This window comes from Eucalyptus grandis, chromosome 3 (assembly GCF_016545825.1).
Source record: "Eucalyptus grandis isolate ANBG69807.140 chromosome 3, ASM1654582v1, whole genome shotgun sequence".
In the NCBI taxonomy this organism is placed as follows: domain Eukaryota; kingdom Viridiplantae; phylum Streptophyta; class Magnoliopsida; order Myrtales; family Myrtaceae; genus Eucalyptus; species Eucalyptus grandis.
In genome coordinates, this window is record NC_052614.1 from 62,161,628 (window position 1) to 62,188,871 (window position 27,244).

The 27,244-nt window shown below is 36.5% G+C and overlaps 1 protein-coding gene across 2 annotated transcripts; it reads right to left on the reverse strand.

The window, feature by feature from the left end:
* Positions 1-533: 533 nt before the first annotated feature.
* Positions 534-25,216, reverse strand: LOC108958440. Of its 2 annotated transcripts, none has more exons than XM_039308596.1 (14): positions 25,108-25,216; positions 21,378-21,452; positions 18,790-18,870; positions 18,399-18,479; positions 17,093-17,173; positions 12,516-12,590; positions 11,898-11,972; positions 4,305-4,442; positions 3,307-3,774; positions 3,041-3,190; positions 2,888-2,950; positions 2,411-2,467; positions 1,468-1,901; positions 534-1,385 (listed from the first exon to the last, which is right to left on the reverse strand). In XM_039308596.1, exons 1-14 carry the CDS (start codon positions 25,157-25,159, stop codon positions 774-776), a joined length of 2,442 nt encoding a protein of 813 aa, XP_039164530.1. In that variant the 5' UTR covers positions 25,160-25,216; the 3' UTR covers positions 534-773. The 2 variants fall into 2 exon arrangements, with proteins under 2 accessions (XP_039164530.1, XP_039164529.1); XM_039308595.1 differs by having other exon boundaries at positions 4,305-4,445.
* Positions 25,217-27,244: the final 2,028 nt, after the last annotated feature.

The following is a 27,244-nucleotide window of genomic DNA, read 5'->3' on the forward strand; positions in this document are numbered from 1 at the left end:
ATTTTTTGTTTGGTAATGGTTTGTTAGTTTGCTATAACTATTACTACAAGCCATGACAAAATTAAGGGGTGGTAACAAATTCACGATTGACTATTCCAGTGTCATAAGTTCTAATTTATTGTACAATGAATGATTAAATAGAATAGTCAAAATTTAGGTATCGACATTGTATGAATCATGTGTCACATAAATCTATGAGATATGATAAGAAATGTACATGGGAAAGTCTTTGGGAGAAGAGAATACGCTGACAGCTAATTTGATTGTTCATTAAAATACCAAGCATCACATATGTGGCAAACAAGGGGCGCAAAGCTCCAAATAATAAGCATCTCGATAGCAAAGAATATTTAAAGGGACACACACTACAAAGAATCCCAAAAGGCTGCTTCACAATTTATGTAGTCGATATAGTATGCAGCTCAAGGTTGACTTGACATGCATACTTGGTACCTAAAACATGACTCAAATGTGATCAAGCATTAAAAATCATACTCGATTTCAACTGGAATGGAAAAGCGAAAATTTTGAACTCGACTCAACGTGAATAGATAACAATGAAATTATAAATGAGTCCAACCATGAGTTTAAAAAGCTTGACTATTTTTACATGCACTTGACAGCATACATTAAATGTTAGTATAAATATGGCTGATGTCGCACTTCAAAAGTCTCTAAACATGAGTAAACACCATGATAGTCACATTTCACACATAGTAACAAGTGCAAACAAAGATCACATTGCAGATGTCCTTCTCCAATAATAGCATAGATCATTTCCAAAGCTTCAGGGGACGGTAGAGGTGAGGTCGAAAGGTGGATCCCACCATTTCAACATATAAGGGAAGTTGTAGGATTGCGAACAAAATGATGGGGATGGCAGCCAACAATGTAATTGGGATGTAAATCCACTTCAATCGTTCACTCAAGACAATCATAAGAGCAGAGCCAAATGCCACCAACATAAAAGCCAATGAGAGGAAGAGAAAAGTGAGGCCCAATATCATTTTTCTTGGTAGTGAGTAGAGGAAATCTTCGCTCGCGTAGCGTGAAGTTAGAATGGCCAAGAACATCAATGTGGCAGTGACAGAGGAGAAGAGAGCAAGAGCATTTGCAACGACGAATACCATGAATGAGCCCTTGTTCAGAAATATTGGGATCCCCTTACTACCGTCGTTGCCTCCAAGCACCGTAAAAGTTGCAGCAAAAGCTACTGTAATAATTAGAGTTGCAACAAGGCTACAAGATGATGATGTATCCTTCATCCATTGCCCTGCATCTTTGAGCAATCCTTCGCGCTGTTCTACAAACTTTTCCCAGTATGACTTTTTATTTTCTATATATGTCTGCCATTTAGAAGAAAAAAATCCTCTAAATTCCACTGCCTTCAAAAAAAAAAAAAGGACACCTATCAATGTAAACATCAATAAAAAGCACAAAAGGGGTAAACAAATGAGGATCACTCACTTGAAACCATTGAAGTTCCCTCTGCATAAGAAAAGCCGCTCCAGAAACATCAGGGGACACACATCTCGAAGACCATTTGGTTACAGCCTCCATCAGGTCAAAGTCCATGTAATTATCTTCAGCCAAATATCGAATTGGGTAGTTTTCGTTCACCAGTCTAAACAACTCAATATGCCGTCCCTCCACAACTTTTATGATCAGTTTTTTTGCGAAATTGGTATCCCACATCAACTCCGGAAAATATTTAAGACATAAATCCACAATTTCAAAGACTCCGCGAGATGCAGCATCAAGGACAACGCCTGAAGTTAATATATACTCCAGTATTTCGGGAGTACTTGTACCATTCTTTATCTCGGTAAGAGCTTGTTTTGCAAACTCAAGCGAGTAATAGTGCCTCAACTTCGATTCTCCACTTCTTTTGATGAAAGGTGCTGCAAGTAACATCAGAGAAGCAAATTTTCCAATGATGAAGAATCCAAAGGTTAAAGAAGCTTTCACATTTGCACTATATTCTTATGTATATTTAGTAGCTCAGAGAAAAGAAAATATTAATTGAGAAAATAAACTTGATGGCTTGGCAATCAAAATGCAGGCATCAGAACATATAGATCTATTGATGAACACACACAATGTCATATGAGAAAAAAAAGTGTTCCTTTTTTCTTTTTTTCTTTTTTTGGGAGAAGGGGTAGATTCAGCGAGGATCGATAGATATGGTTTCCATTGAATATCTTTGTAGATTCACCTAATGGATATATGTAGTTCAAACGTTGAATTAAATTGATTAGAATAATATCTTATCGTAATGTACGAATGATGAGCCAGTCTATATTTATTACTATGATCTCAAAGGGATGTACTGATAGTATCAATAATACACTTTAAATTTAGAGATTACTGTTTTTTTTTTTTGTTTGCATAACATGGCAATATCGTATACCTGGTATTGTGGCAAGATTCCATAGTGATATCTTGATCCAATGAAGTGCTTTTAGTACTACCATCACAAAGAGGAGATAATAAATCATGTCAGGAAATTAGGAATTGATGATGAACAAAAAGATACATAGAACAATCATGAATTGAAAATTGCTCATGCTTTATAATGCTTGATTATGTTTAAAAAACAACTCGTATCAATCAATCTCCATGACCTGAAATCCAAAATCTACAATTCTCAGTAAGCCTGCTTGGCAATTCGACAATGACTAAGACTTCTCCACTAGCATTTCAAATGTTACATTAGATATTAATTTGTGACATAAATCATCGTTAAGATATTAGTTTGTATACATCGATGCAGTCCTTGTTCCTGAACTTTTTTGTAAAGTAGGATCCCTGAATGATATGCTCTTTTTTTTTCTTTTTTTTTTTTTTTTTGTGTTAGTCCATCCACTAAACAGATCAATAAAAATACCTCGAGCCATTTTTGTGTCCTCGGAGTCGTCAAATGATGTATTGACCAAGCAGAGAGGGATAACTGAAAATGGGAACAAATAGAGTGAACGCTATGTGGATGGAGTTGCTTGAATTGCACGTATCCAACAAAAGAAGCGCAGTGAATACCTACTTTTGTAAATACATTTTTCCCAAAAATTGAGTTGATCTCCATTACGGAAGTGAAAAGGAATTATCGCCAAGTAATCCAAACAGCCCACGCCATCAGTTCCCTTGGATGTCGTTAAGCCAGGGTATTTGCGAGCTAAATATAAGCATATGTCTTTTGGGATGCAAGAATAAAAAAGTTAATTCAAGAAAATATGAGATAAGATGAGTCGGTGTGAAATCCTACCCAAATGGCCAGCTATAATAAGATGAGTCAGTGTGAAATCCTACCGAAATAGCCGCTATCGATAAGGCCGAACATCGTGTCAGAAGATGGGGCGCATGTTGAACGCCTGGCCAAGTACCAGATGGCCTCCTTATATTGCGAAGGAGCAAAATAAGTAGCAAGGTTTAGGGCAGTCTCTCTAATATCAGGTCTGGCATCAGCTTTGTCTATTAACGCCTTTACCATCTTTAATCTTCCTCCCTGAGCAGCATAGTGAAGGGCTCTATTAGGATTGAGATCTTCATAAACCCGAGGAAATCGCTTGACCAGGTTCTCAACCAACTGATCTTGTGTGGCCATAATCGCAATATCAAGCACAGTAAAAGACTCATTTCCTATAGTCATAATTTTGGCCGTCAATGATGCATGATTTTTATTGAGGATTTTCTTGATAGTTTTCCAATCACCTCTCAGTGCTGCATCAAAGAGTGATCGATGGTTCTCATTCTCATTGACGACCGCTCTTGGTTGGACTGCAAAAATGGCACATAAAAAATTCATCAGCCTTTCGTAATTTTTTATTTTCAGATCAAGTGTAATCATATCACTTGCTCAAAGTTTCGATAAAACATGGATGCAAGTGAAGAGGTGGTGGTTTACTCAACGGACCTTTTCACCTTCCTTACTCTTTGCAAGCAAAAAGGTATTTTTTATTTGGGTTGTCCGAATTGTTATTCAAGATATTATTCGGATTTTAAAAATAATGAAAAAATGATATTCAGCATGTTGATATATCCTGTGTCACTTGATTATGAAATTTATATACTTTATATATATGTTCTCCCTCCAACTATTAGCTTGAGGTTTATGATTGAACTTTCTTACACGATATCAAAGATAGGGTTTGTACTAGTTAATTTGGCGCATGTGTCCACCCCATTGGTCAAATTACCTTCTCTAACAATTTGTCTGCTGTGAAATAAAAATGTTTTGGATTAAATAAATCAGTACATGAAACATAAGATTTATAAAATATGAAAATTAAAAGTGTAAAGTGACAAACCTTTAGAATTTAATAGATTCCAGGCCTTTTGTTGCCGCCACCTCGGATAGTCTTCCACAGGATTTGTCATGTCTTCATAACTTCCTTCTTCTTCTTTTTCTTTTTTTCTTTTTTTAATTTTTGGTCGGTCATAACTTCCTTCTTCGTTACCAAAAGAAAAATGAACATAAATAACCTTGAAAACATGACTCCTATCATGCTCATTCATTGCATGGAAGTTTATGTACTGAACTTAGATGAAATACTTTTAAATAAATAAAATAAAGTTAAAATAATAGACATCGTAAGTTTTTTTCGAGATAGGCATTGTATCATAAATTAGTTTCGTGGGACCTTCTAACTTTCATATCTTGGACAATTTGTTTTTTAGTTAGTTTTTATGTCTCATTGCCATTGATATTGTCCACAATACCATTCATAAATTGTGACTGTATTCTTTTACTCTTTGCAAGTAAAAGAATATTTATTTTTGGGCTTTCTCAATTATAATTCAAGATATTATTCAAAATTTAAAAATTAAGATAATACTATACTTGAATTTATATGCCAGCATTTGTATACTATGAAATTTAGGGAAAATTTCAAATAAAGACCTGAAGTGCCCTCATTTTTTTTTTTAATAAGGGCCTAAAGTGGACATTATTTTAAATAAGGACTCGAAGTATTCTCATTTTCTTAAATAATGGCCTACAATGAATCTTGTTTCAAACAAGAGCCTAAAATAGCCATATTAGTCTCAAAGAAGGGCCTCAACTCACTATTTGATAAAGGCAATATTGTCTTTTAAAATTTTTCTTTTTTTTCCATAGAAAATAAACTAAACAAATTTTAAAAAAAAAAAAGATAAAAGAATAGAGACGGGAGGGAGGGCTCCCTTTTGCCTAGGGCCACCACCCTATCGCTGGTGGGGCAGTGGTGATGGCCAACAGGGTCGTTAGCACCTGGGCGAGAGTCGACGGCCCTCGTCCAACACCCTCGGACCTCGCCTTAGATCTGAGGGTGCTAGGTGTGACATCCTGATTTTTAGGTTTTATTTTTGATTAAATAAGTTGAACTTTTCATCGACGCTCCTATAGTTATTTTCTCTAAGTTGGCCACTCACAAGATAACTTGCCTATCAGGTGAAGCCATTAAAAGATTTTAATGCGATAGACTTGAGAATTCAATCGAGAATCAACTACTCAACCATGCTAATCTACAATGGTAATTACGGCATTGTCAAAACTGATCAAATATCAGAGATAGGTCGATTCGACTGAGATGTGTGATCAAAGTGTGGGTGATTCTACCTGATATCAAAATTCTTGTTGATCAACACTAGATCGATTTTTCTGTCATTTTGGATACCATGTGCCCGTATTTGAAACATTGAGATTTTCATGACAATCGAGAGTCACAAATGTGTCGAAGATGTACATTGTGGCTCGAAATAAATAGACCACAGGTCAATTGCATCAAAAATTCCAGAAAGCTACCCAGTCAGCTAGGTCACGCTAAAATCGCGCCAGATTGAAATTAACCGCGAATTCGAATCCTATTTCAAAATTTAAAAGTTTTTTTGATGTCATGAGTCATTTTAGGATTGTCGACTCATCCTCCAAAGATTTTTTTTTGCAAATCGAGATTTTTGGCAGAATTTCATTAGAGGGTCGTTTTCGACTGGAAAATTGAGGGGACCGTCTTTTATCGCATTTTTTGGGATGCAAGTTAGTTCTATTGGCAATGAAAAATGTCAATTTGATCGAGGACATCTTGGTGGAATTTATAGGGACCGATTTAAGTCCAATTGAAGAGAAATTGGTTCAATTTGGGAGAGTTTGTGCCTAAATTCGTACGCCATGGCCACCACCACCTTTGGACCACTTCAATGACTTCCTAAGGAAGCTTGTGGGCTGCTATTTGGCTGAGGATAGGGTAGACAAGGTGGGGGGGGGCATCTAATGATCAAGAAAGAAGATATTTGTGGTCAAATGGTACCCCCAAGGCTTCTGCAGTCTTCTTCTCCCTCAACCAGCCTCCTTTATCCATTGTTGATCAAGATTTGAGCTCCAAAAACCAGAGAGAAACCGAAGAGAGTCCCCCCTTTCCCGTCGACGCCCCTGCCGTCCAACGCCATCCAGCACCATCACTTGCTTGTTGTGCCGCCTACGAGCCAAGCCAACATCGTCCACCTCCCTGCTTGCGTCCGCTAATCCCCACGCCCCTATCCGACGTAGCCAAGCCACTGTCGTAGGCCGCCAAGCTCGCCTAGCCACCCGTCCCGCCGTCGGAAGCCACCGCTTGCTCCGCCCGCTCGCCTAGCCGACCGTCTCGCCATTTCTACCCAAGTTAGCTTCGGTTCAGCCCTCTCGACCCAACAACCAGAACCAAGTAGTCCAGTCCAACCGTGGGCTTCTAGGTTTATTTGGGACCGCTTTCGGGCCTCATAGGGTGTCGCCGCTTTGGAGTTTGTTGCCCGTCTCCGCCTTGCTATCGTCGTGGACTCATTGGATTTTAAAACCAGTGAGTTTACTCACTAAACTCTTCTTAGGGAGTTAATGATGCTTAAGAGTTGATTAATTTAGGCTAAGTATGATTTAGGTGGTTAGTTAGAATGGATTAGCAATTTAATTATTCGTTTATGTATGTTAGGTGGTTAGATCGGCTTAATTAGCAACTAGATATGTTGTATTATTTATCTAGTCAAGTTCAGAATTTTTCCAAGCCTATTTTGGTATTTAATTAGGCTTTTCTGGCCTAAGTTTGCATTTAGGGTATTTAATTGTATTTAATTAATTAATTTTGGTAATTATTTAATTATTTATTATTTTATGTAAATTATACCAGGAGAGCCAGTGACCGGAATTTCGTGCTGATTGCAATGGTAGGATTGGTTTATTTAATTGAGTGTTGATTTGTACAAATTAAGTGAGAATTATAATTTTGGGTATTTATTCCAAAATTGAGTAATTTCGGTATTTCATTAAAAAATATCGGGCATCGATTTACAATGCCCAAAATGTGTTTATGGAATATTATAATTAGTGAGATTTTCTAAAAGAAAAATATTGTGTTTTTGGCTCAAGCCAACCATGTACCCACACACGATTATTTTTATCGAGTGCGTTTAACCTAGTGGTTTATCAGCTTGTGAGAGCATATATGCATGTCAGCTTGTGCGAGCATATTTATCGTCAACTTTTGGGACCCTTTGCACGTCAGTTTGTGAGAGCAGTATACTATATCAGCCTACGAGTTTTGATACATTAGCTTGTGAGAGTAGTATACTTTTTATTCACTTTTGGGCCCCTTTGCACGTCAATTTGTAAAAGCAGTATACTGTATCAGCCTACGGGCTTTGATACATCAACTTGTGAAAAGCAATATACCTTATCAGCTTGTGTGAACTAAGATCGTTATATCAGCTTGTGAGAGCACGATCTATATTATCTGCTTGTGCGAGCTACTATCTATCTATATCAACTTGTGAAAGCTATGACCATATATTACAACTTGTGAGAGCATTGAATGATTATTTTAGCTTGTGTGAGCAGTGGTCATATTGAATTGATAGATATTACTGTTGATATCGAATTGAGCTAATTGACTGATTGATTGATGGGTTGATTGAATTGAGTGGATTGGTTGAAATTATGAACTGTTCTAACTTGCAGGAAGGAACTAAGGCAAAGGTAAGTCCTACATCTTATGTGTGCATAGGCAGTCCTTAGGCATATTTCCTTCATAGTCAGAGTTTAGGGAGGGTGAACTTGCTGAGACCTTATCTCACCCTGTTATGGGCTAACATTTTTGGGTCCTTAGATGGCAAATCCTCTAGAACATCATGGTCATCCCATGAAGGTTACCGAGTGGGTTTCTAGTTACCCTGAACTCGAAAGTTTTTGGGTGTATGAACTGATAGTGACCACTGTTTGGGTCAAAGAGAATCCACCTCATATGATACCTCATCGATTTAAAGCGTGGTTCCGCTACGAACCCAATGGTTTTCGGGTGGGTCCCCTTAGGACTTTTGATATCCCCCTCTGGTGATCGATGCTGCTCTAGACGAGAATCCGGCTAATCCTCCCGATGGTGTAGTGGAGAACCTGCCATCTCATCCAGACCCGGTGGAGACTGAAGAATCAGTGAATAAGTCCAACTAGCTGGCCATAGGATAGCTTTGTTTTGAGGATCGATCTTTCGTAGAATTGTAAATATAGACTAGTATTGTAAATGACCTAGTCTATCGTGTATAAATGCGTGTTGTGCGGTTTTAAAATTTAGGCCCTACTTTTCTGTCCCATCTTTTTGTTGTCTATGGATGTATTTATTTGCTTCTATATGTGCATTAAAATGAATTGGGTTGGCGACGCGTCCTGGGATGTCGCAAATTTATCAACCACCGAGGGATGGGCATGCGATCAAAGATCGAGGTGTGACACTGGGCAAGGGCCACTAGTGCCTATGCAAGGGTGGGTGACCGTCGCCCAGATCTAGGAGAGGGTTGCCGCCCTCTCCCACCTCTAGCGAGGGGTAGATGGCCCTCACCTTTGGTTAGCGAGGGTCGTTGGTGCCTGGGCGAGGCACTGGCGACCCCGCCCCCATCAACTATGGGGCAATGGCCACTCCTCCTGCCTCTATTTTTTTTTTTAGGTCTAATTTTTAAAAAATTTTAATCTAAAAAATGTAATTTAATCTAGATTAAAATTGTATTTCGACGAAACCAAAAAATTTTGCTGGTCGGTGAGCCAGTGAGGTTAGGCCCTTATTTAAAACAAATATAATCACTTTAGGTCATTTGAGACTGATATGACTACTTCAGGCCTTTATTCGAAATAAGATCCACTTCATGCCATTTTAAAAAAAATAAGTATACTTTGAACCATTATTTGGGATTTTCCCTGAAATTTAAAATGTTTCAAATTAAAAAAAAAAATGGATGAAACACGATATTTAAGGGGAATGAAAATTAGATGTTCAAACTGACAAACCCTCAGTTGTTTTGCCGCCGTCTTGGGAAGCTTAATTTGTGGCTATTGTTGAGAAAACCTCCAAGAATTTTGATTTCGACAGAACCATAACTTGGAACTTATGATCTGATAGATACGAGTGTTGTTTCTGCTCGGGTGGTACAAACTAATGAAGACTAGATGGACTTTATGGGTGAACGACTTAACAGATGAGGAAGTTTCTAAGGACTTGGAAGAACCAATAGGTAAATAAGTCTGTGGAAGCCTCATTCACACATATGCTTAAGAAAATCGATGAAATATTATCAGCTGGATAACTGGGCAAAATTGCGGAAGGTCGACAGAAGCTATCGCTTATATCAAACTGAGAAGATCGTTCTTGATCACATGGAGTAATAACGAAGACCCATATATTCCTTTGATTGTTATTACGTATCTAAATGAAATCGACGGCCAATCAAAAGCCTGGAATTGCGAATTTATTTACTCCGAGGAGAATCCAATCAAATATCCATTATACCGATGAACAAGGATTATTTCCTATTTCGGCGACTATTCCTGGAAGCGGCAAATTTGCTAGAAGATTTGATTGCATGGACAACCGGATCTCCGGTGATTTTATTCCAATCTGCAATGGCTAAATTGATTTTCTTTGCATATTGAGAGTCATAATTGTAAATCTTTTGAGAAGTGTACAAGTACTGTAGTAATGCATGTATTTTGGTAGTGATCTACCAACTTAGAGTAGTAGAAATGCAAGCTACATGTATAACGACTCACGAGCTACTAGTGAATTCCAGCCTTGTTGGTGGCTGTCAATTTAATAGAGTTAACATAAGCATGATCTTTAGCCGAACCAGTCCAATATCTGCATGCACAATCTTCTATCTCTATTTATTTTCAGATATATGTCTGATAGAAACCCGCCAATCGATAGTAGCTTATCCTTGCATATGTCAAATTGTTCCTACTTATATCAACTTGATTCTGTTTAATTATGCAAAATTTATCAAGCTGCAATATAAAACTTATTCTCAAACCTCCCCGCCCCCCCCAACCGCCCGCTCACCCGCCCTAGGTCATTTCATTAGCCTTAACGGCCATTCTTCCAAATTCCCTTCTTAGTGAACCTCTTTGTTACCAAAAACTGGAATGACCATAAAGAATTTTAGAAAAATGGTATAAGTGCATTAGAAGTTTTAAAACTTGTCACGAAATGCAATTGAGTCCTAAAACTTCCAAAAAATGAAATTAAATTCTAAAACTTGTCATGAAGTGTAATTGAGTCATAAAGCTTTAAAAAAGTACAATCAAATCATAAAATTTGTGAAAGTGATCCAATCAAATCCTTCAATTGATTGCACTTTTTGAAAGTTTTAGGAATTAATTACATTTTCGTAAAAAAATTTATTACTTAATTGCACTTTGATGACAAGTTTTCGGACTTCATTATATATTTTAGAAGTTTTAGGATTCAATTGCACTTTCATGACAAGATTTAAGATTTCCAGTGCATTTATTCCTAGAATTAGTTTACACTTTGTATGCCTTTCATGGAATTTTCGACATTAAACTTTGATGATAAACATTTAAAGAAAAGAAAAGCATTAAACTTAATAGAGATCATGCTCAAAGACGTAAAACAATTATTTATGAATTGTTTCAAGCAAATGTGCATTTCATAGTTGTTTTCTAGATAGGTATTGTACCATGAATTGGTTTTGTATGACCTTCTAACTTTTCATACCTTGGACAATGTGTTTTTCATTTTTTAGTTAGTTTTTGTTTCTTGTTGCCATTGATCTTATCTGCAATTCATTCCTAAATTATGACCGCGTTCTTTTTCTCGTTGGAAGTAAAAGGTCTTTCTTTTTGGGCTTTCTCAATTATAAATCAAGATATTATTCATAATTTGAAAATAATGATAAGTATACATTGAATATATATGTCAGCGTTTATATGCTATGAAATTCAAAACGTTTAGGAAAAAAAAAAGTCAAAATACATTAAATACGAGATTTATGAGAAACAAAATTAAATGTCCAAAGTGACAAACAGCTAGTTGTTTTTTGACCGCCTTGGAACGATTTATTAGTCGTCATGCCTTCCCTATATCCTTCTTCGTGAGCCTCTTTGTTACACAAAAGATTATTGACCATAAATAAGCTTACGAAAAATAATTACATTGCTTTAGATTATCTACACATAACTAGTATTGGGCTCATCGATTGCATGGAATTTTCTGCATCATGGTAAACTTTTAAACGAATAAAAAAATTATCAGACATCATGATTTGTTTTCGAGATAGGTATTGTATCTTGAATTAGTTTTGTGGGACCTTTCAACTTTCATATATTGGACAATGTGTTCTTAGTTAGTAATTATTTCTTGATGCTATTGATGTATCCACGATATCGTTCATACATTATGACAGCGTTCTTTTACTCTTCGGATGTAAAAACGTTTTTCATTTTGGGCTTTCTCAGTTATAATTTCAAGATATTATTCACATTCTAAAGATGATGAACAAGATTATAGTTAAATTCATGAGTCAGCTTTTGTATGCTGTGAAATTTAAAATATTTCGGATTAAAAAAAAACAAAATGCACGAAACACAAAATTTTTTAGAAACAAAGACAAACCTCTAGTTGTTGTGCGACCGTACTGGGGAGAATCATTAGTTGCCATGCTTTCTGAACTCGATTCTTCATGAACCTCTTTGTTACCAAAAGTGAAATGAACATAAATAACCTTACAAAAATTAATTACACTTATGCTATAGATCATGTACACATGACTAGAATCAGGCTCATTCGTGCATGGAATTCTCTGCAACAAACTAGATGGTAAACTTTAAAAAAAAAAAAATGTCAATATTAAACTTAAAAGAGATCATGAGTTAGTTTTCGAGATGAGTATTGTATCAAGAATTAGCTTTTTGGGACCTTCTTACTTTCATATATTGGAGAATGGGTCTTTAGTGAGTTTTTATTTCCTGTGGCCTTTTATTCATCCGCCATATCATTCGTAAATTAGGACTGCGTTCTTTTACTCTTTGGAAATTAGAGAGTATTTCTTTCTGGACTTTCCCAAATATAATTCAAGACATTGTTCAAATATTAAGAATCATGGAAGCGTCATATTCAAATTACTATGTTAGCATTTATATGTTGTTTAAAATTTTTTGGATTAGGAAAAGTTAAAATTCATGAAACACAAGATTTATGAAAAAGAAAAGTTCGAAGATCAAAGTGACAAACCTCTGCTTGAATTGCCACTGTCTTGAGAAGCTTCATCAATTGCCATGTCTTCTGAACTTGCATCCAAGCGAACCTCTTTGTTACCAAAAAAAAAAAAAAAATGAATATAAACATCCTTAGAAAAATTAATTGCACTTTGTATACTTTAGATTGTGTACATATGACTAGTATCAGGCTCATTCGTTGCATGGACTGCATGAGGCTAAGATGGTAAACTTTCAAAGAAAAAAAAAAACCTATCATCACACTCAATAGAGATCATCAGTTTTTTCAAGAAAGGTATCTTATCATGAATTTCATTGTTGCCAAAAAGAGAAATGGACATAACCTTATAAAAATTAATAGCACTTTGTAAGCCTTAGATAATCTATAAAACAAGTATTAAGCTCATTCATTGCATGGAATTTGGCTAAAGGATAGTACCCAAAAAAAAAAAAAAAAAAAAAATCAGATCACTTAAGTGCCATTTTAAGAAAAAACTAATCACTTAATTATTTGAGTGCCAACTCCGATTTTGGTCATCAAAAATCCAATATGACAATTTCTTTTTAGCAATTTTCTGACTTATGTGGTTTATTGGTGTGCCTAGTCAGCCTTAGCAGTCCCAAATCACGTTGTTTCCATGTTTCCCCAAACATAAACCCTAATTTTGCCGGTCCTTTTGCATTGGAGGTGGGAACGGCGGCTGCAGCAGCATCTGTCAGTCGTTGTGATGGTTTTCCTAGGGTGATCGTCACCGTGTCTCGAGCTGTTTCTGTCTTTGCTGCAGCTGCCGTCGCCGGATCCATTGCTCTCGGAGATGGAGGGTGGTCACGAAGTTCGGAGGAAGAAAATGGGTCGTCCATCTTCAGATCCTCCATTGAAGCTCAGAGAGGAGGAGAGAGAGAGAAAGAAAGAGAGGACCTTTCACGCCTCTTCCTCTGCAGGTCCTCCGTGGTCACAACCTTGCTAATCGTGAACTGCCCAGCAAAAAGATGATAGTCCTTTTACGTCTCTTCCTCTTTCTGATTGTGTTTCTCGTATTGGCCTCCACTCCAGCCAAAAGTTCCCCTCTGGACAAAAGCTTCCTTCGTTCATGCACTCAAATCCCTGGATTTGGCCCTCTTGTCGTGATTTGCCATCAAATCTCCATTTGCTTCATTCAAGTTTTCTCGTTTGTATTTCTGCGTGTGAACGCCCAAATTTGGTCGAGTGAATGAATATTCTTTCCATATTGCTGCAAATCCCATCTATTCCTTTCCTAAGTTTACTCATCACCCCAACGATTTCATGGCCAGCTCATTCCATGAGCATTAAATTCTTGATTCTTTCCCTTAATATCTCTTTTTCCAACCCCCCGCTCAATCTCTTACCTATCTTGCTTCTTGCCCATCATATTTTCAAGTAAAAATATCCTATTGATTTATCCTCCTGGCTGGCCGTGATCGCTTTCACTATTTTGCCTCCTAAAATCTTTAAAATTTTCTCGTTATAGATTTCAGACTAAATCTCTTAAGTGTCAAACAAGGCAGAACTAGGCAGAACAGAGTCGCTTCTCTATTGCTCCAGGATGACAAATGGGGATGGTCAGCAGTGGCTCCGGCAGCTTGAAAATGGTGAGGAAAGCTGTCACTAGTGATTGACGCTAATGAACGAGCTTCGAGCGACCCCCAAACTCATCAAGCCGCCTTCGCCAGAAAACAGAGCAACATGGGATGAACTACTGCGGCTTCGCGGGTGACCAGCAAGGGTGGTGAATAGCAAGAGACCGGTGTTAGGGGTGAGTGGCTCCAAGTTCCCTTGGAACCTGAAAGCTACCCACCAGAATAGGTTCCTAATTTTTTAGAACCTAGAACCTACCCTTTCTTAAGTCACAGGGCCTACTAGGAACTGGCCAATTTCCTTCTTTTTTTTCATTTTATTTTTAGTTAAGACTAATTTGTCATTTTTTTTTCCTGATTTTAACATGAAAAAAGGACAGAAGTTACCTAGTTTTCTGGACTTATTAAGTGTGCCACAACCAAACAAGGACTCGGTGGCTAGTCGTTGATAGTCTATAGCTTTGCTTTGGCTTCAACAAATCAATTCAGGTTTGAGTAGCAAAAGAATACTCGTAAATAGGGGGTGAGCAATTCTAGGTTTCTCTTGAAACGTCAAAATAGGTTTCTCATCTATTGAAATCTGAAGCCTATCCTGCATATTCTAAAACTGCATATTCTAAAACCTAGAACCAGATCGGTTCCCACCAATTCAATTCTCCGAATTCAGGTTCTACCATGAAACCATACTCACCCCTAACCAATGTGGGTTAATACTGGCTGCCCATGTCTCTACTCATGCTCGGTTTGATGATGCCTTTGGAAGAATGGTTGAGGCGGCGCAGTGATGGTGGCCAAGCATGTGAGCAAGCTCATGCTCAGTTTGATGATGCCTTTGGGAAAATGGTTGAGGCGGCACAGTGACCGATGGTGGCCGTGCATGTGAGCGATAGAGACGGTGGGCGATGGTGACAAGGAGAGTGATGCGACGGTAATCCAATATTGAAGATGATCGATCCCCAAAACCTTCCTTGGGTGTGATGTTGTTTTTGATTGGTTGGATTGAGTGATGTCATTTATGCCCTACCCCAGCCACGTTGGATTGAGCAATGTCATTTTGCACATCCACGTGGACTAAATTTCTTTAAAAGAATGCCAACTCATTTTAATATTTCAATTATAAGTGCCACATGATACTTTTAGTCCGAAATTCTTGCTAGACACTTAAGGGTGCAAATGATAGTCACTATGTTCCAGAATTCATTTTTTGTTCTAGAAATAGAAAAATCTATTTCTATTTCCTAGACAAGTTTTTGAATAAAAATACGCGTTTGATAACAATACAAAATTTTTGTTCTAAGAATAAAAATTCGTTTGATAATGACACAAAATTTCTCCTTCTAGGACGCAATGGCGAATGGTGACGGGCGATCGACGACCACTGGCCATCGAGGGGCAGTAACGTGGGGGAGTGATGAGAAGTTTTTTATTTCTCATTTTTGTTCTAGAAATAAAAAAGTAAATAATTTGTATTTCTCATTTCTATTCCAAACATATTTCTGTACTAAAAATTTATTCTAAAAAAAAATTGAAATTATATTACCAAACGAGTTTTTGTTCCAAACCTATTCCCAAGAACAAAAAAATAGTTTTGACCGGAAATAAAATAGTTATCATTTGTGCCCTAAATGATCATTTTTCTCTAATTTGACACTTAAGTGAGCTAGTGAAAACTTTTGGCACTAAAATGAGCGTCATACGAAACTTTTGGCCAGTATGATGTCCTTTAGCCCATGAAATTTTCTATATTAAACTTATATGGTAGACTTTTAAACAAAAATAAGAAATTAACGTTAAAGTCAATAGAGATCATATTTTTTTTAGGATAGGTATTATATCATGAATTAATTTTGTGGGACCTTCTAACTTTCTTAAATTGGACAGTGTGTTTATTTTTTGTTGCCATTGATCTTATATGCGTTATCCTTCATAAATTAAGTTTATACCAATAATTATGTATCTTCGCAATTTGATATAACAATTCTGTTACAACTACACATGAATAAAAATAAATGAATTAACTTAATCATATCGATTTCATCAACTAATACAATTAATTTATTAGTTACATTGATACGCGATACAAGTTCGTAACATGATTACTCTTATGACACCGATGCATTGAATGGATTTTTTTAAAAATAAATTATATAGATTAAACTTGACGGGAAATACATAACGGTTAGTAAAAAGAAATTGATCTAATTTTTCCTACAAAAGCCATATTATGTATGGCAATAACACTCCAGCATTCCATATATCTTGGACAAGGTGCTTAATAGTGAATTTTCTTCTTTAATGTTCAATTTACACTTGGATGAGTTATTTTTGGCTCAAAACAACATTATATATTTCTTTTTTGGAGTTGACTCCACCAAATAGACTTGTTCGAGGATCATGTTTTCAAAGGCTTAGTCTCGTGTAGTCTCTTAATGATAGGTAATTAACTATTTAGAACCCATTTGTTTTGTCCTTTGTTCTTGATGAAATTTCTTTGTAGTACAATCAGCGGCAAATTCAATTTGTACGTTAAGTAGACATAGAAAATGATTAGTCTTTATGAGGTAATTGTTTGGACAAAAACTCTCTTGATAATAGGAAATTTTCTGGTAATTAACCTTAATGAACTGGTCATTGAGGGCATGTAAGTAATAAAACTAGGATAACAGAAGGCAGTGGTATTATCATCAACAACTATAAGGGAACTTGTGGAGCCAAGTCATACCAAATTAGGAGATTGACTTTGAGTGATACATTTTGTGGCTCACTGTTTACTTGAAAGGGATAGTCATGCCATTGACCCGAGAAAAAGAATCAATTAGCAGTATTTGGTGGCCACACATTGCTTTTGCATTTTTGGTTCGTGGAAATTTAATTTTTTCGGCCTCTGTAATTAGTTCCAATTAAATATGCCGCCAAACTAGATAAAGGAAACAAAGAAATTATAAGACCCCATCGCTTGTACCATAAATTTTTCTGGTTTTGAACATGAACATGTACCTGGTGATGGTTCTGCAGGATTCGAATTTCCTTGTATTTCACTTGGATGCAGCGTTATTGGGATGCTCTCCACGATGCAATCTTTCAACAACAAAGTAAACGGAGGATGCAAAAATGGGTAAGATACTCAAATATTAAAGAGTTTTAGTCTTCCTAGGCCGAGTTCATTCCTTCCTTTTATACAAGTGCCTCCTAAACCTACACCTAAATCAAGTAAAGCATATAATTTTTTATTCACTTTATAGCGAGTGAATTACCTTCTTTTTTTTTGGTCAAAGCGGTTGAATTACTTGAGTGTAAAAAGAATTATCACTGGAAATAAAGACTAGACCTTTACAAGTTGGCAAGTTGGCTTAGGTTCTGGGGCCACACATAATTAGGTTCAGTACCTAGTGATCGAACTATTACTTGAAGGTGACTCTGTCTCTCTTTCTTACAATACGGTTCATTCTACTCCTTGACACCAAAGGAGTCTTTACCAAGTTAAGCTTCTCCTTTCAAGCTCTTATTCAAGCAAGTTACTTTGCGAGCTTCTAGCCGAATAAAGCTATCGACAAAAATGGGCATCTCACTTTGTCTGGTCTAAAATAAGTATAAAGATATCAGAAGTGTCAAAAGTTCATCACTCATAATAGTGACAATTATTTTTATTGACAAGTTATTTTTGACTTGGAACAACAACATAATTTCCTTTCTGGAGATGACTATAGTGAATTGATTAGCTTGAGAATCATGTCTTCAAAGGACGAGTCTTATGTACTCTCTTAATGATAAGTAATTAAATATTCCAAACCCGTTTGTTTTGCCATCCACTCTCGAAATTGCTTTGTTGTACAACCAATTGCCAATCCGATTTGCACTTCAAGTAGACATAGAAAATAATTAGTCCTCCCAAGGTGATTGCTCGGACAAAACTTTCCGATAAGAGGAAATTTTCTGGTAATTAATTTTAACAAACTGGTCATTGAGTTCTTATGAGTGACGAAACTAGGATTGACAAAAAGCAGTCGCACCATCATCCAAAACTACGAGGGAACTTGTGCAGCCAAGTCATACCAAATTTAGGATATTTGACTTTGAGTAATACGTTTTGCTTTTGCTTACTGGTTTCTTGAATCAATCAACTGTATTTGATGGCTACACAGTGCTTTTGCATTTTTAGTTCGTAGTTGGAAATTTATTTATTTTTGGTCCTATATTTAGTTCCAATTACATATGCCGCCAAACTAGATAAGGGAAACGAAGAAATTATAAGACCACATCGCTTATACCATAATTTTTTCTGGGTTGGAACATAAATATATACCTGGTGGTGGTTCAGCAGGATTCGAATCTCCTTGTACTTCACTTGGTTGCGACGCCATTGGGTTGCTCTCCTCGTTGCAGTCTTTCAACAACAAAGTAAATGCAGGAAGCGAAAATGGGTAAGATATCCAATTATCAAAGAATTTTGGTCCCCCTAAGCGGAGTTCATTACTTCTTTTTATAGAAGTACCCCGCCTAATGTAAAGGTATGCAAGTAAAGGCATAACTTGTTTTTATTTTGTTTTATGTTATAGTGGTTGGATTACTTGAGTGAAAATGATTATCACTGGGAATATAAACAAGAACTATACAAGTTGGCAAGCAGGCTCAGACTCTGGGGCCACAGATCATTAGGTTCATTTATTTTTCTGGGTTGGAACATAAATATGTACCTGGTGGTGGTCCAGCAAGATTCAAATCTCCTTGTATTTCACTTGGTTGCAGCGCCATTGGGTTGCTCTCCTCATTGCAGTCTTTCAACAACAAAGTAAATGGAGGATGCGAAAAGGGTAAGATATCCAATTATCAAAGAATTTTGGTCCCCCTAAGCGGAGTTCATTTCTTCTTTTTATAGAAGTACCTCGCCTATTGTAAATGTATGCAAGTAAAGCATAACTTTTTTATTTTGGTTTTACGTTATAGTGGTTGGATTACTTGAATGAAAATGATTATCACTGGGAATATAAACAAGACCTATACAAGTTGGCAAGCTAGCTCAAATCATTAGGTTCATTTCCTAGTGATCAGACCATTGCTTTAAGGTGACTTTGTCCCTCTTTCTTAGGATAAAGTTCATTCTGTCCCTTGACACCAATGGAGTCTTTACTCCCCCCTTATTCACCTCTCTCTAGAAAGTCCTATTAGTCAAGCTTGCCAAATTAAGCCATTTCTTTCTCAAGCTTAGGCAAGCTATTTAGGCAAGTTAATTTGTAAGGCTTTAGCCGAATAATGCCATCCGCAAAAACGAGCACCTCAATTTTGTTGAGCCCAAAAGCACAAGTAAGAAACTTCAATTCCATAAATTTGCTTAATGTAGAAAATAAATAGGTTTCTCCGAAATTTCTCTTTTCAACAAAATTAATTTTTATGGAAGTAAAATCTAAAAATAAAGAGAAAACATAATGCATTTAATATAAAAGGGATATCCACAATAAAGAAAAACAAAACATGTGATGTTCTTAGTTATGGCAACTAGATCCTATACAGAAATAGAAAAGCTAACAAAAAAGGAAAGTAAATAAATTGAGGCTACCGCTTAAAATTGCAATCGAATAATTAAGGGCAACTTTGTCTTTTTAAAGAAAATGGGGTGCATTTAGTCATATAAGGTATGGAAATAGCGCCACCTGAAAGTTTTCATCTAATATATAATGGAAATTTTCCAATATTTTCATTTCCAAATTTGTCAATAAAAGTACATTTGGTAAAAGTTTTTGATTGCTGTGTTTGAAAATTAATACAGTTAAACTTGGAAAATTTAATCACACTTTGTATGCTTTAGATCTTGCATAGATGACCGGTATCAGGCTCATTAATTGCAGTGGAATTTTCTGCACAAAACTTATATGGTAAATTTCTAAACAAGAAAAATTAACAAAGATCATGAGTTTTTATAAATAGGTATTAAATCATGAATTAGTTTTGTGAGACCTTCTTAGTTTCATACATCAGACAATGCGTTTTTACTGAGTTTTAATTCATAGTTGCCATTGATATAATCTGCAATATCATTCATAATCTGCAATTTCCTTTGGGGGTTTCTCAAATGCAGATATTGTTCAAATTTAAAAAAAAAAAATGAAAAGATTTTATGTAAGTTTATATGTTAGCATTTGTATGCTGTGAAATTCAAAGTGATTTGGACTAACAAAAGTCAAAATGCATTAAACAAAAGGTTTATGAAAAACTAAAACTAAAAGCTCAAAAAGAGACAAACCCCTAGGTTTTTTGCGACCAACTTGGGAAGCTTTATAAGTTGCCATGCCTTCTGTTATCCCTTTTTCGTGAAACTCTTTGTTACCAAAAATTCAATGAATATAAATAACCTAATTAATTTTACTCTATATGCTATAGATCATGTATACATTATTGGTATCAGGCTCATTCATCACATGGAATTGTTTGCTTGAAACTTAAATGGTAAAATTTTAAGCAAAAAAAAAAAAAAAATCAATGTTAAACTTAGATCGTGAGTTTTCTCTGTTTTTTTTTTTTTTTCAGATAGGTATCAAATTAGGAATTAGTTTTGTGAGACCTTCTAGGTTCCATATATTGGATGAAATTCAAAGTGACTTGGACTAACAAAAGTCAAAATCCATAAAACACAAGATTTATGAAAAACGAAAATTAAAAGTTCAAAGACAAATCTCTGGTTGTTTTGCAGCCATCTTGAGAAGCTTTATCAGTCGCCATGCCTTAGCATAAAGAGAAATGAATATAATCAACCTTAGAAAATTTAATTCCACTTCGTATGCTTTATATCATGCATACTAGCTCAAACATTGCTACTAGCTCAAACATTGCATGAATTTTCTTTTCATTGAACTTAGATAGTAAACTTTTAAACAAAAAAAGAAAAAGAAATTAACGTTAAACTTAACAAAGATCACGACTTTCTTTTCGAGATAGAAATTGTATCATCAATTAGTGGGAGGGACGTTCTAGCTTTCATATAGTGGACAATGCGATTTTGTAAGTTTTTGTCTCATTGCGATTGATCTTATCCATGATATTGTTAAGTAAATTATGAGCACATTCGTTTACATTTCGGAAGTAAAAAAATAAAAAATAAAAATTGGGCTTTCTCAATTATAATTCAAGATATTATCCAGATTTTAAAAATTATAAAAAAGGTTATATTTCAATTTATATGTCAGCATATGTATGCTTTGAGACTTGAAGTATTTGGGATTGAAAAAGTTAAGATGCTTGAAACTCAAGATTTATGAAAAACAAAAATTAAAAGTTCAAAGTGACAAACCTCTTGTTGTTTTGCAACTATCCTGGCAAGCTTGATCAGTTGCCATGTCCTCCGAACTCAAGTCTATGCGAACCTCTGTGTTACCAAAAGAGAAATTGACATAAATAACTTTAAAAAAAAATTAATTACATTTTGTACGCTTTGGATCATGTATACAAAAGTAGTATCAGGCTCATTCGATGCCTGAAATTTTCTATATTAAACTTAGATGGTAAACTTAAAAAAAAAAAAACAATTAATGTTTAAATTAATAGAGATGATGAGTTATTTTCAAGATCTTGGTGCCATTAAATCTTATATGCCGCATCATTCATAAATTAAGTTTATACAAAATTTATGTATCTTCATAATTCCACATGATAACTATAATAGAACTATACATAAATAAAAAAATTATGAATTAACTTAATCATATCAATTTTATTGATTAATAAATTAATATATAAGTCACCATCTATACAAGATACGAGTTTACAACATTCATACAAATGCATTGCATGGATTTTTTTTCTTAAATGAGTATATTGTTTAACTTTATTGGATAAACATAATGGTTGGGAAAAAGAATTGATCTAATTTTTATTAGAAAACCCATGTTATTTCTTGTTGTTTTTGTGGCAAGAACGTTCAGCCATGCATGTATCTTTCACCGTGTGTTTGTTAGTGAATTTTCTCATCTAATGTTATCTTAAACTTTGTCATGACAGTGACAACCACTTTTATTGACAAGTTATTTTTCACTCAAAACGATGTCACATATTTCTTTCTGGGAGATGACTGTAGTGAATTGACTGGTTTGGGGATCATGTGTTAAAGAAATTAGTCTCGTGTAGTCTCTTAAAAGTAAGTAAACTATGTAGAACCTATTTGTTTTGCCCTGCCCTGATGAAATTTCTTTGTACGACATTTCACTTGAAAGGAATAATCACGCCCATGGGTCAAGAAAGATGAATCAATTAGCGGGCAAAATATTCTTAAATCTATTACGTTGGTGTCAATTTAGTCTTAAACATTCTAACTTAGTGCCAATTTAGTTCCTCCGACTAATTTTGGTAGGATATTGCTGGTCTAAACACCGATCAATTGACATGACACTGCAGCATCGACGTTGATAACTTTTAATAGTTTTTTAATATTTTTCAATTTTTTTCTTTTTTTTTCCTTTTTTTTTTCTTCTCCTCCTCCTTCCTCCAACTGATCTCCGGACCTCGGTGATCAGCCAAAGGCGAGGACCAACGAGGTTGAGGTCAACCTTACTGGCCACTCTTGAGGCTCAAGCCCTTGTCAGAGGCCATGAGGGTAACCTCCGACCTCGCCAAATGCAACAAGGTCAATCCTTGCCTAGCCACTATCGAGGGCTCGAGCCCTCGCAAGCACGACCTCACGGCCTCTAACAGGGGCTTGAGCCTCACCAAATCTAACAAGTTTGAGCCTCTCCCATGGTTAACGAGGCTTGCCAGAGGCCAAGAACATCAACCTCGCTGGCCCTCACCTCTGGCCAATCACAATAGTCTGGCAATCAATTAGAGGAAGAAGGAGGAGAAGGGAGACAAAAAAGAAAAAGGAAAATAAATACATAAATAAATAAATATTTAAAATAGATAAAATATTATTAAAAATTATCACACTTCAACACCGGCCATACCTTGTTATTCGATCAACTTCCATATCAATAATATTCAGCCAAAATTAATCAAAATGACTAAATTTTTTTTTGTTGGTCAGAATGACTAAATTGACATAATGTCAAAAGGTTTAGAATTAAATTTGCACTAATAAAAAAAATTATGACTAAATTAGCACAAATATAACAAGTTAAGGACTTTTCCGACACTTCTTCCTCAATTAGCTATATTAGCTTTTGCATTTTTGGTCTAGAGGAATTATATTTGTTCGGTCTCGTAGGTTGGGAAATCTCACTTTTAATCCTATACTTTGGTTATAAGTCCAGTCCTCATCTTGTTCTATGGTGACAATTTAAATCACTTCGTTAAAATTACCGGGACAAAGAATTTTGCGTCCCCCGATAATTTGGATGTAAGCTCTTTTTCAAAAAGAAAAATTTTTCCGATGATTTAGTTGGACTTTCCAAATTATTTAGGAGTCATTTTCCATCGGTCACACTAGAAAATTCTAAGTAATGTCTTTTTAGGATACATACTTGAGTCCATCGCATGATTTAAGGTACCCTAGACTCGGGTTAAGAGCATAACTTTAATTGTATGAGTTCCAACTTAGTCGAATCTTGACATTTTTGCCTCTTGAGTCAGCTCATGTATTTAAGGTACATTCGGTTTACGGAAATGTTTTAGTAAAAATTTCTCCTTATTTCAACTTCCATTTTCTTGAAAAGACGTTTTGGAGGGTGAAAAGTAAGAGCTTTCAACAAGAATGAAAGTTATAAAAACATGTCAAGTGTAGTTTGTTTAAAGCAAACCTCATAAATATACTGTCAATTTTGGTCGTTTTAAGTTTTGAAGTTCAGATGTTGAAAACACAACAACCAAAATTGGGAAAAAGCCACCAAACCTCCAATTTTGCCTCGAGTGACAGATTTACCCCAAACTTTGTTTTGTGACGTGAAAAATCCCGAAATTTGCTAACTATGACACATTTACCCCATTAAGGGTATTTTCGTTTTATTTTTTTGTTTTTTTATTTTTCTTTTTTATTTTACTCTTCCTCTCTCTTCCCTCCGCCGGCCATGGTTGAGCCGGCGGAGGGAAGCCTGTGTCCGGCAAGGGCTTCCCTCGTCGGCGTCGGGCGAGGGTCGCCGCCTGGCGGGCTAGGGCCGCCCTCGGCGGCGTCGGGCGAGGAGGCCCTCGTCCGACCCGAACGAGGGCCTCCCTCACCCGACGCCGGCGAGGGGTGCCCTTGCCGGATCCGGCGAGGGGTGCTCTCACCGACATCGGGCGAGGTGCCCTCGCCGGATCGGGCGAGGGAGGCCCTCGTCCGACATCGACGAGGGCCGCCCTCGCTCGCATCGGGCGAGGGTGCCCTCACCAAATCTAGCGAGGAGGCCCTCGCCCGACGCCGACGAGGGCCACCCTCTCCTGCATCGGGCGAGGTGCCCTCGCCGGCGTCGGCGAGGGTGCCCTCGCCGGATCTAGCAAGGGGTGCCCTCGCCGAGCGAGGGTGCCCTCGCCAGATCCGGGCGAGGGAGGCCCTCGCCGAGCGCCGGCTTCCCTCCGCCGGCACCGCCATGGCCGGCAGAGGGAAGGAAGAAGAAGAAAAAAAAAGAAAAAAAATTAAAAGTAAAAAGATCAAAACGCCCTTATGATTTAGGGTAAATGTGTCACACAAATGAAAGTTCATGATTTTTGTGTCACAAATAAAAGTTTATAGTAAATGTGTCATAATTAGCAAACTTCGGGGTTTTTCACGTCACAAAACAAAGTAAAAAGTTTGGAGTTTTTATGGCTTTTTCCCACCAAAATTTCTACCAAACGCATTTTCATTGAAAACTTGTGGAAAGAAAAACAGGAAATTGAAAAAATTTCTCAGACCAAACACACCCTCAAGTTCGGCACAAATTATTCTCCTTTCACTCTTTCCTTTTTTACGAGGGTTCTCTTTATAAAGTGTCGGGATACTTGTTAATTAATAAATAAATAAAAATGTTGCCATTTTATATTACTTAGAAATTAACCCCCAAAAAGCGACACTTTTCCAATTTTTCCATCACCTTTTGGGATGAAATCAGAACAAGACAGGAAAGAACAGAACGTACCTGGCGATGGATTCGGAATCGAACTGTCTTGGATATCCATGGAGGTTTCCATGCCGTGCCGCGAGCAGGAAATACTCTAAAGCGGAGAAGTACTTTCGAGGGGTTAAAGTCGAAGTTATTTTCTGTTCTCATGGATCTTCTCCTTTTATAATCGACCTGAGGATGGGAGTTCCAGCTGTAAAGATGATGTGCCCCTCTCCTTTCCAGAATGACGTCCTCATTTCCAAATTTTGTGACGTCAGAACTTTTATGGATATTCCTATTTTATTTTCTTTTCTTCCACCACTCCCTTCTTTACAAACAACATATTTCAATAGATTTCTGTGCGGTGAACCGGCGGAGCAAATTTTTCTTTTACTTTACATAAGCAGCTTTTATAGAATGACAAACATACGATTTTCATTTTTAGCATGTAGATTTCTTCCAAAAACAGGTTTGTGTTTCCATTCCGAGACTGTTTCATAAAAAAAGACTTCTAAACATATAGTATACATAATATGAATCCTATTTCAATTTGCTTTTGCCCTGTAAAATTGAAATTATTTTTTCACACAAGCGGGTATTAAATGATGACACGATAAATTCTAGACTTTTGCGTCGTTATATAGATTTAAATTTTCATTCTAAAACCATGTGAATAAATTTTTTTACAAATGACGATGTATGTTATATGCATATTTATAATATTCATATTTACTGTCTTAGATCTGTACTTATTGAACAACATGGGAAAAATAATTCTCTCCGCTTCTTTTTTCATTTACGTTTATTTTTATCGCAAACTCAAAAAATCTTTCTAACATAATTTGAGTTTGGATTGCGCTAATGTGTCATTTTCATAAAAGAGATACATTGACATCTACCTCATTAAATGGGAATATTGTCTCCTAAGTTAATAAAGTTTACAAATACATCTAGCTTAACGTGAGTGCTCTCGGAAGGTTAATATCAGAATTTTTTTTAAGAGAAGAATAATGAACTCATTATGGAATTTATATTTTTTTTAAGGTAAGGAAAATGGGGAGGATGAAAATTTTGATGACTAGATCGTATTGTACAAAATGAAGATGGAACGTTTTACACGTGTACCGTGGGACACGGTCATGTCTGAAAATTTGCAATTATATATGAAAATATTGAGGACTCTAGTCGAATTGTACGCACGTTACCCCAGAGGAAAGTGAGAAGGGAGATTTAGAAAATCATTGGAGAGTCCGAATGGGAATCGACTCTTAGCCAACTCTTATTCAATATCTAGGGGAAGTTCCTAAAATATCGACATCTATAGGATACTTTACAGACAAGTTCGGTGTAACTGGCTAAAAGTAAAGTAAAAGAGCATAATAATATAGGCCACATGACCGACAAAGGACCTACTCTAAGGGTGTGTTTGGGAGAGGCATTCCCAAAGCCCCTTGGGCATTGAAAGTCATTTAGTCCAAATAAAGTGTGTTTGGCAAATTTTTTTGAATCCCATTCCTCAATGCTAGCCTTTCAAAGGCTAAAAGCCCAAGGTAGCTTAGGGGTGCCTTGGCTTTTGCCTTTTGAGCATGTTGACCTACTATTGTTAATCTTCTTCTTCTTCTTTTCTATTGAACGGGATTGGCATGGTTGCGAGTGGTCGTCAGTGAAGGGCAGGCAGTCAAGTGACCCCTGGCGACGATCGCAACGACCTAGATCTGTTGCGTAACCTTCGTGAAGGGCCACCTGAGGTCGCACGACTAGGTGGCCCTTGCAGAGGTCGCTTGGTCTTTCCAGTGATTTGGGTCATTGGGCCATTGGTCATGCGACCCACCTCCAGCAACCAAGATTTAGGTTGCGGCAACGTTGCATGGAGGCTACGTGGAGGTTGCAACCGCACCGATCGTTTCCAGGGGCCACTTAAGGTCTTGCAATTTCATAGGTCGGCCGTCAGCGATAGATTTCAATTATCGACAGCCACCTACCCTTGCCAGTCAATTTTTTTTATTTTTCCGTTAATGAATTTTTTTTAATTTCAAAAGTTTTTTGTAAATATAACCTCTCCAAATGCTATTTTGCTTAAATATATTTCACAATGGACTTTCATATCACAATTTAACAAATACAATTTGCATTTTAGAAAAAAAAAATCCTTTTAACTTAAAGTTTTTTGTAT

Bases quoted from the DNA above. Each gene is read 5' to 3' on its own strand.
- LOC108958440 (XM_039308595.1), bottom strand. From the start codon at position 25,159: ATGGAAACCTCCATGGATATCCAAGACAGTTCGATTCCGAATCCATCG. The intron at 18,480-18,789 runs GTACATATTTAT...TGTTGTTGAAAG, and splicing joins TCTTGCTGGACCACCACCAG to ACTGCAACGAGGAGAGCAAC. The intron at 12,591-17,092 runs GTACATGTTCAT...TTGGTAACAAAG, and splicing joins TCCTGCAGAACCATCACCAG to AGGTTCGCTTGGATGCAAGT.